Consider the following 8,911-nt stretch of genomic DNA (forward strand, 5'->3'; position numbering starts at 1 on the left):
GAAAGGTAGGAAAAACTTAATCCCCCGTTTCCTGTCCGATGATTTTTGGCAGAGTGAAAGAGAGAAGGAGGGAGGGAAGAGGATAGAACGAGGACGGGCTGGACGGTAAAAAAAACTGCTAGAGAGGATTAGCCTTGAAGTCTTTTTTTAACACTTTGCGCACTGAAACGCAACCTAAAACTTGAGTGATGTTTGCTTTTGTTTTGAATGCGTCTCCTCGGCTCTTGTGTTTTCTGTCTTTCACTCTTTATTAGCGAGTCGGGCCTCTCGGGCCGTGAGGTGAATTGAATTTGCACTTCCATTGTTTTAAGTAAAAGAGCGGTGACTAGTGATTTGTAAAAAATGCAGACTGGTTGATGAGTTGCTTTTATGAGCCCAGACAGTGTTGTTCTAATACTGAAGTTTCACAAAGAGTCGAGTCTCTGCACAGGAGCATCATCAGACTCGAGGCTTGTCTTGTGTTTTGTTTCATGTGAAGAAAACCCCCAAAAAACAAAACCTCCTTGTCCCCTTTTCCCATCTAAGCCTGCTTTCCTTTTCTTTCCTTTTTTCTGCATTTTCCCTTCACTCCTGCGTTCCTCACTTTTATCTGTTTCCTGCTCTTTTTTCCATCCATCACGTTTCAGCTGCTGCAACAGCGTGCTGATGCTTCGTATGCGTGCATCGGTTATTGGTGAAAAGTGTAACACAGGTATTTTCATACTTAGCGGGAGTGATACGAGAGGTGGGAGGGGGTTAGATGAGTGCACACTGGGGCCCTGCGGGGAAGAAAAGAGCAAGGGGGGGCTAATTATCTGACATCTACGTTGCGCAGCACCCCTCGGGAACAACATGCTGTTTGTTCCCGCTCGCGTTTTCAGTTAGCACCGTTGCTCCCCAGGAACAATCACTGTGTTGTTTTGCCATTAGCGTGAGATGAATAGGGATGGAACAGCTTTGTGTAGGGACCCCCACACTTTTTACCCACAACCACTCCTCCTTCACCGCCGCTACCAATCGCGCTCCTCCTCCCCCCCATCGCGCTTTTCTCCACCGCCGTTAATGCACAGAAGAGCGGCTGCGTCACGGCCCTCTCACACGATGTCCTTCACTGGGAATCAAGTGGGATCCCCTCAGCTTAGTTTAACGAGCTTTTTTTTTGTTTATCTGCGTTTGAACAAACCAACAGCGAGACCACGAACCTCAATGACAGCAGAGCTGGTCATTAGCGAAGCAGCGTTCAGGATAACTGGGTGAAAGAATCTGATTTTGACTGCAAACGGCACAGGAGTAATCTCTTTGTCTCTCTCTCTGTCTCTCTGTCTCCACAGTCCTGGTACCTGGGCGAGCTTAGTTCCATTCCAAGTGTCGAACGGGACTCCGATTCTGCCAACAAATGTCCACCAGAACTACAGCATAAACATCATTGGTGAGCCCCTGGTCCCCGCCGAGACAGGGAACTGATCACACAGAGGCCGGATGACCCCCAGGGTGGATAGATGGGTGGGGGCGTTGGTAGTGCGGAGCTAGCACTACAGGTGTCCACAGCCATGGATGAAACCAGCAAAGCAGCAAGCGCTGCATAACCCTCTCTACTATCCCCCCCCAACCCTCATCCCAGCCCCTCCTTGTTCCCTCCCCACTCCCGTCCCTCCCGATGATGGACACTGGCCCTGAAGTGAAGATGAGGGTTCGTTCAGAGGAAAGAAGAAAAAAAAAAAAACCAAGAAGCTTCAGGTCTGCTGTCTCCTCACCCCGGCCCACACACACACAAACACACACACCTACCACCCACCAGTCAGTTGTTGTGTGTTGCAGAACTTTGCAATCCATTCAGATACTGTGATGTATAGATGCCTTAATGTTTTATTGCATGACACTCTAGTCTCTTAGCGGCGATTCCTATTATTTTTCCATGTTGGAGGAAGATGTAAAATCTAGATTTACAAACACACCCACACACACACACGCATAAGTGAGGGGGTCTGCATATTTGACAACCTCTGCCTGGTGGATGGCTCAGAGACTCTAAGCTCTCCAACTGAGACCTCTTGAGAAGAGGCTTTCCCGCATCAAACGATTCACTGTGTGCACCATAGGAACAAAAACTTGTGAATTCAGAGTGTTTCTTCTTCCATTTGATTTCAGTTTACTGTGATACGACTCTTTGTTCAGAAAAATGTGTTGACTTTGTTTATTCTTTACTGCTACTTACTTCATGAATTAATGTAAACACTTAGGCCCCTTTCAGACATGGCTTCACGGGTTTGTCAAAGCGATTAAGACCCCGGTAACTCTTACGTGAACGCTCCTCATGGCAGCGCCGCAGACAGCCTCGGTATGTGCAAAAGGCTTGCTGCATTTGTGGCCGCAAGATGTGCCCGGCGATATTTAATTCTCTTCGCCGCCACAGACCCTGTTCACAGGAGACATTTCCACATGACAGGATGATGGCTCAGTTTTCATTAAGTGTCCCAGTAAGTCATGGCAAGCTGGTCAGTGAGCAAGCAAACGCAACAGCAGGACTTCCCCGACCTTTTTACTTGGTCTGAGCCAGCAGCATCTCTGAGATGGGCACAGGATGTTCTTCAGTGGCAACGCTGGACGCCAAAAGCAAACCCTCCTGGCTGAAAGGGCAACAAAGTCTGCACAAGTTAGGATGGGTGCTGGTGGGGTAAACTGCCATCATCTGGAGCGTCATCCAGCATCCAGACAGATAGCAGTTCCTGTCCTGTGGGACATGTTTTGGCTAAAAACCGCACCAGTTCACAGCTTTCCAATTGAAAAGTGATGGTTAAGAGGTTACCTAGAGCGTTAAGTGGTGACACCAGTGGGTCGTCACAGAACATCTGCATGTTGCACCCTTTCCTGCTTTGATATGTTAAAATATCTGCTGTGAAAACAGTGAAAACGCCCTCTTCTGTACGGTAAACTTGTGCATGCCTGTCCGTCAGTACGACTGAGACCTGCGCCGTGTCGAAAGCTGCCCGTAAATGTTAAGATGCTGTCAGATTAATGGAGAGGAGTGCATGTCTGAAAGGGGCTTTATGGGTAAAGGTTGAGAACTCTAAATGCAGTTTTCAAAACAACACTAAATGCTAGGCTTGAGATTGGACCCCTCACGAAAGAATTAGCATCTCCTTTAAAAAAAGGAATATAAAAAAAAAAAAAAAAAATGCGACAGAGGCAAGTGCAATTGAATTTTTGAAGGGAAGCTATCAGTCTGTCAGCCCTAAGACTCTAAAGGAAGGGGGATAAATATGAAATGTTTTATGGGTAAAATGTTTGAGAAACATCTGAATTTGATTTCAGTCACGATATCCGTCTCCTCGCGTGGAAAAAAGTAAAAAAAAATTTAAAAAGTAAAAACATTAAGTAGGAAAGGCAGTTGAAGGCGAGCATTAAAGCTACCTGTGCAGCGCTGAGCAAAACCAGCACTTATTTTGAGCCCTTCCCATCATTATGGGGAGATTTTTTTTTTTTTATTTATTTCAGAAAAATCGTAAGTAAAGAAAACGAGATGCACATAGTGCGCATAAATGTTCACGATGAGATCAAGAGCATACGCATTTGGCCAACAGCTTCTAAAGCTTATGTTTACGAAAAAAAGAAAATAAGAAGTGTTAATTCATGGGAAAATTTGTATTATTCATGCAAATGTAGCGTGGGCTTATGGGTAAAGCTACAGTTTGTGCAAGGTTAACTCTAAAGTGGAAGAGGTTGAAAGCTGAAATTCCGAATCCAGGTGGTGGCAAATCCCCGAAATCAAGAATTGCGCGTGGCGTGTTCACGGCCATTGCCTCTCCAGTCCAGACATATTTATATACGAGGAAAAAAAAATCTCTCCAGTACTCTTAATTTGCACGATGACATATAGTCCACATTACGTGCCTTGCCTTTGAATATAGAGACATCACTACACTTGTTTTTTGCTGCATTTATCATTATAGAAAAAAAAATTAACATTTTTATGATAAGAATTGTTTTGTACTCTGAATGAAATTGTTGATTTTTAACTTCATGTACTACTCTATGTCACAGTTACATTGCATATCAAGGCTGTGTATAGTTGCCGTTTTAAAGTTTGTAATCAACCAGCATTTTTTTGTTTGTTTGTTTGTTTGTTTTCAGTATTTTGGTGGTTTTTCTAATAACCTGTCATCTTTTGTTTTCCTTTTTTTTTTTTTTCTCTTTTCTCAATGCTCATTTTGTTCATCTTCCAGTTACTATTGCGGAGGGTGGAATTCAGAATTATGAAAATTATGCAATACCAAGTTTTGCCTATGTAGGTAGTGCTTATAGATGCGTCAATTATTAGAAGCTAGTTTGGAGATAGATAATATTGTAATGCATTTATTTTGTTGATATCGTTGTTTGTCGTTGTTGTTGATGATGTTGTTGTTGTTGTTGTTGTTGTGGGTGTTTTTTTCTTTTCCTTTTTTATCGACCAAAGTGGGGACTGCTTTCTATGCAGTGTGAGACAAGGTCTTTTTTTTCTCCTTTTTTTCTTTCTTTAGCTTGTAGGCCTACCGAATGACGGTGAGACAAGTTCCCGTGTATTATGAATTTGGGAGATTTGGGAGGAGGGGTGGTATTTTTCTAGAAATACTTATCTTAAAATGATGCACCCTTGGGCTTGCTGCGGCTGCAAAGTCACTGATTGGTCTACTGTGACTCTTACTTTCAACTTTCCACCTGGGGTGCTAGCGTGTGACCTTGAAGGAGCTCTTTTTTCTTCTTCTTCCACTGGAGAGACAGCTTGACTTGAGCGCGACAATCATTTGAAGAAATCATTTTTGCGTAGAATCCCGTTCTGTCTCGGCTCCCCGAGAGCCGCAGCCGATAGCGTCACGCGCGTTTTTCGTAATCTTTACGCCGTGCTATTCTAGATGTCGCCTAATGCAATTCCCAAGTAGATGCCTTAAACACATCAGTGAAGTGGCCTGTGACTGCGCAACAATCACACACCGACTAATGCTAGTGAGACCTGTTGAAATCAGTTCCAGACAGGCTCAAGCAAGCCTTTAGAAAGTATTTTATAAGTAGTAGATTTGTATAAATGTATATACGATATGCACATATGTCAATTCCTGAGACGCTTCCCTAGCAGAAGCCCCGTAGAGTATGTTAAAGGAAATATTGGACTGCAGGAGTGTGGTGTCTTCTAACTTCCTGTCCAAATGCCCCCAGTAGAAGCTTAAATAGAATCCACTAGGAGAAAAAATCTAGCACTTAAATAGCACATAGGCAATCATCTCCCCCACCCCCCATCCTCGTCCTACAGTGTTCAGAAGTCAAACTAAACCTCTCAGGCGTATTACAGGGCATTATTTATATCAATCGATACCTTGCCATTTTTATTGTAAAAAAAAATTTCTCGCAGAAAGCTGCAGCGCGGCCAGTGCTGCTATGACACCTTTTGCACTCTTTCCCTGCAATCGTGAAAGAAACGTTTTCCTTCGGAGAGTTCCCCCGAGAGCTCTCCGGCGCCAGCAGAGGGCTAAGGAGCAGAAATCGTTGTTAAAAAGTAATCCTCAAGTCAAGCTCAATCTCTCCGTCTTCACCCAGATTTCTCACGCAGAAAGAAAATGTTTGAAAAAAACAAAACGAAAAAAGTCACCCCGTTGTAAGTGCACTGCTCTTTTTTTTTTTTTCTTGGTTGCTTTTTTTTCTTCTAAAAGGAAAAAAACTATAAGTGCTTTGCAGCCTTTGGCCATTGGAGACCCCACTGAAGTGCATTGTCCCCAAGTGTGTGTGTGTGTGTGTGTGTGTGTGTGTGTGTGCGTGCGTGTGTGTGCGCGCGCAACTTAAAAGTGTGTCAGGGTCACTGTGCTGTTGTGCTGGTGTCTGTTTGAAGAGGAGACTGTACATAATGGTAAATATCCTGACTGCGTCGATAGCTGCGGTCTGCGAGGCTGAACTCTGCTTTGGCAGCTTGAGCGTGCGTGCAAGTGCGTACGCGGTTAAATTTCCGAGCTGGATGTATGATCGAGTGCCTCCGACACTACACAGCGATAGAAGATGAGGGTCTTTCTGTCGAGGAAAAGAAAAAGCCTGCCGTAGGACAGGAGTTTGTACACTGTAAACTTTCGGGGGAGTTCTTCTTTGAAGCCCACATTTGTAAATGTTCATTTCTGGGGAAAATGAGTCAATTCCATTTTAGGAAAAAAAGAAAAAGAAAAAACAAACAAAAAAATGTTTTTTTAAATTTGGATTTGTTTGTTTCAGAGACTGGATTTGAGTTAGAACTCTCCAGGTTTCTCTGATTAGTGTTTTCATCAGGTGTTCCTGTATGTAAAGAAAAAAGAGGGGGGGTCGGGGAGGGAGTGTGTATTCTGTACTGATCCATAAATATTAAGAAACAACAACATTGAAGGCTTTTTTTATTCTTATTAATATTATTTCTGAACTTGGTTAGTGCTTAGATATTTCCACTTGGGAAAGACTTCATGAATATTTGAATTGTTGTTCTTTCAGTAGTGTGGCCATAGAGCGTGTGATGTGATTTATCTCGGGGGTTGGTTTTTTTTTCTTTTCTTTGGAAATGGGTGTGAATTCTTGTCCAACAAGATTGTGGTGTGAGTGTGTTTCTTGTAGCAGCTGGGAAGTAAACCTGTAAGGCAAAGGCCCCAGTTTGCACCTGACCTTAAGTGAGAAGCAGGGTAAAATCTGCAGTGACAAACGTCCTTGATGAATCTGTCGGATTTTATTTTTTTCCTTTTTCTTCTTGTTCTTAAAAAAAAAAGAATCACAATTGTCGCAACGTGATTGGTGCTGCATCTCACCGTATATCTGGCAAGTTTGGAGCCGTGCGCGTCGTTCGCATGCAGGCGATGTTGTTTTAAGAATTTCCTAAAAGAAAGCATCCACTCATTTTGCACTTTTGTCATTTCACACGTTGTCAAAACCTGATGTACTATAGGAAACCCTCCATTCACACTACAAACAAATACTACATGCTTTTCAGGTGCTTCAGATTAGGGTACTGTACCTTCCAGCTGAGCTAGTGTTTTCGGGTTTAAAAAATCAGTGTTCAACCCATCAGCAGCTTCAAGAGCCCCCATTCAGAGCAAATACTGAGACTGGAAAGTATTATTACACTGATCGCTGCGATCGCAGAGAAACAGGACGACTTTATGCAAGGAGGACCTGTGGCACTCATGCAATATGTGAGATTGTTCCTTTTTAACTGAATGTCACACATTCTGTAGGGACTGAGAGGCTTGTACACATGCAGACTTAAGAGAAAACTTCATTTTCATCCTACATGAGCAATATACATCTTCCATACTTTGGCTAGCTGCTAGTCACTTGGCATCAGGTTGTTATGAAACATGAAAAACCAGCATTTTTACAGGATGTAACATTCACCAAAAGGAGACTAAAAGATAGCAATGCAGTGCCTGTTCAAGCTGTCCAAGTGTCTGTTGTATACAATATGTAGAATGTGATAAGCTTAACTTTCCTACGTGGCGAGAAGAAAACGGCGTCACACCAAGCAGAATGTGGCAAACGCTTCTGAAAATATGCTCTTTATCACTTCTTTTGGTGTTTTTTTTTTTTTTGTGTGATTTATTCATTTTCGAATTACGTCAGCACACGATGCCCACGTCGGATTTGTTAAAAAATAATAATAATAGGAAATTCTTCTTTTTTTCTTTTTTTTTTCAGGGAGGGAGGGGGAGTTGGGCGGGAGGGTCAGTGCTACATTAAGCGCAATGACGGAATTTCTTTAGTCACCATTTTTCTCTGCAGGGCTGATTTCTTTTTGGGTCTTGTGGCACTTTTACTTCCCGCTGCGCACACATTTCTATTTTAGGAATCACGGTGGAATCTATATTTAAATAAATATATAAAAGGAACAACAACAACAACACCAACAAAACAATATGTAAACAGTCTCCAGTAGTGATCGTAGTTACACTGCAAGTGTGTGCAAAGGTCTATGTATGTATCTGAATGTATGTTTTAGAGGACTTTTGGAAAACCTTTTTTTTTTTTTTTTTTTTTTTTGTTCTTTTCATCTTTTCATTTACAGTTTAGGAGCCACAGGTGTCCATTGTGAACTGTATAGCAAAGGCCTTGATATCCCTTCTTTTATTGATTTTTATCAACGCCACCCAATAGGCGATGCCTTCAAGCTAGTTACATTTGGTGCAGGGGCTAAAATTGCCACAAGATTAAAATCAGTGTAAATAAGGCTCAACTTTTTGTGATTGTTACTGTTATATCCAGCCTATACTGCTAGCAGCTGTTTTTACTGCAGTCAATTACTGGAAGTGGATATATTTCCTATGCAAAACTGTTTAAACAATAAAATGAGCTATGCTACAAAAATGACTTCATTACTGTGGCTCTTTCTTGTGTTTATTTATTGCATTTGGTCCTTGCTGATTGTGAATGATTGCAATTTGGCACATAAAAGTCCCAGTTCGATATCTGGTGACATTAACTGATGAACAAGTAAAGTGACACAGCTGATGTCTGTATTGAAGACAGCTGGCCGCAAAGCCACCTTAAATTTAAAGGTGGCTTTGCATGTCGCACAGTTCAAGCCAATGATTTCTTTATTCACATTTAGACCTGCGTGCTCGAGAGGAAACTGAGTTTTTGCCTTACAGCTATTCTTTGTATATATGCTCACCTTGTTATCTGAAACTTTGGCCATGTTTAATAAGAGCATCTACTCTCACTGCCCTTTTTATTAGGAATACCTGTTCAACTCCTCATTAAGACAAATATCTCATCAGCCAATCAAATGGCAGCAACTCAATGCATTTAAGAACATGGTCAAGAAGAGCTTTTGAAGGTCAAACCAAGCATCAGAATGGGGAAGAAAAGATCATTTAGATGAGCTGCTTTTAGTATTTCAGAAACTGCTGATCTGCTGGGATTTTCCCACATTTTTCCCACTCTAGGGTTTGGAAATAAT

General features: G+C 42.3%; 1 protein-coding gene across 6 annotated transcripts in view; it reads left to right on the top strand.

The window, feature by feature from the left end:
- LOC147335931 (nuclear factor 1 B-type-like) overlaps positions 1 to 8,319 on the top strand; it is a 64,386-nt gene extending 56,067 nt beyond the window's left edge. For all 6 annotated transcript variants that reach the window (XM_086284020.1, XM_086284035.1, XM_086284014.1 and 3 more), the window contains one exon: positions 1,311 to 8,319. In XM_086284020.1, coding sequence (XP_086140146.1) covers positions 1,311 to 1,443 — 133 coding nt within the window. In that variant the 3' untranslated portion in view covers positions 1,444 to 8,319. The remainder of the gene's footprint in view (positions 1 to 1,310) is intronic.
- The last annotated feature ends 592 nt before the right edge of the window (positions 8,320 to 8,911 follow it).

This window comes from Aulonocara sp. 'chitande type north' Nkhata Bay, linkage group LG3 (assembly GCF_057382095.1).
Source record: "Aulonocara sp. 'chitande type north' Nkhata Bay isolate Kocher_YH1m ecotype deep benthic linkage group LG3, A_spYH_male_GT1.1, whole genome shotgun sequence".
NCBI lineage: Eukaryota > Metazoa > Chordata > Actinopteri > Cichliformes > Cichlidae > Aulonocara > Aulonocara sp. 'chitande type north' Nkhata Bay.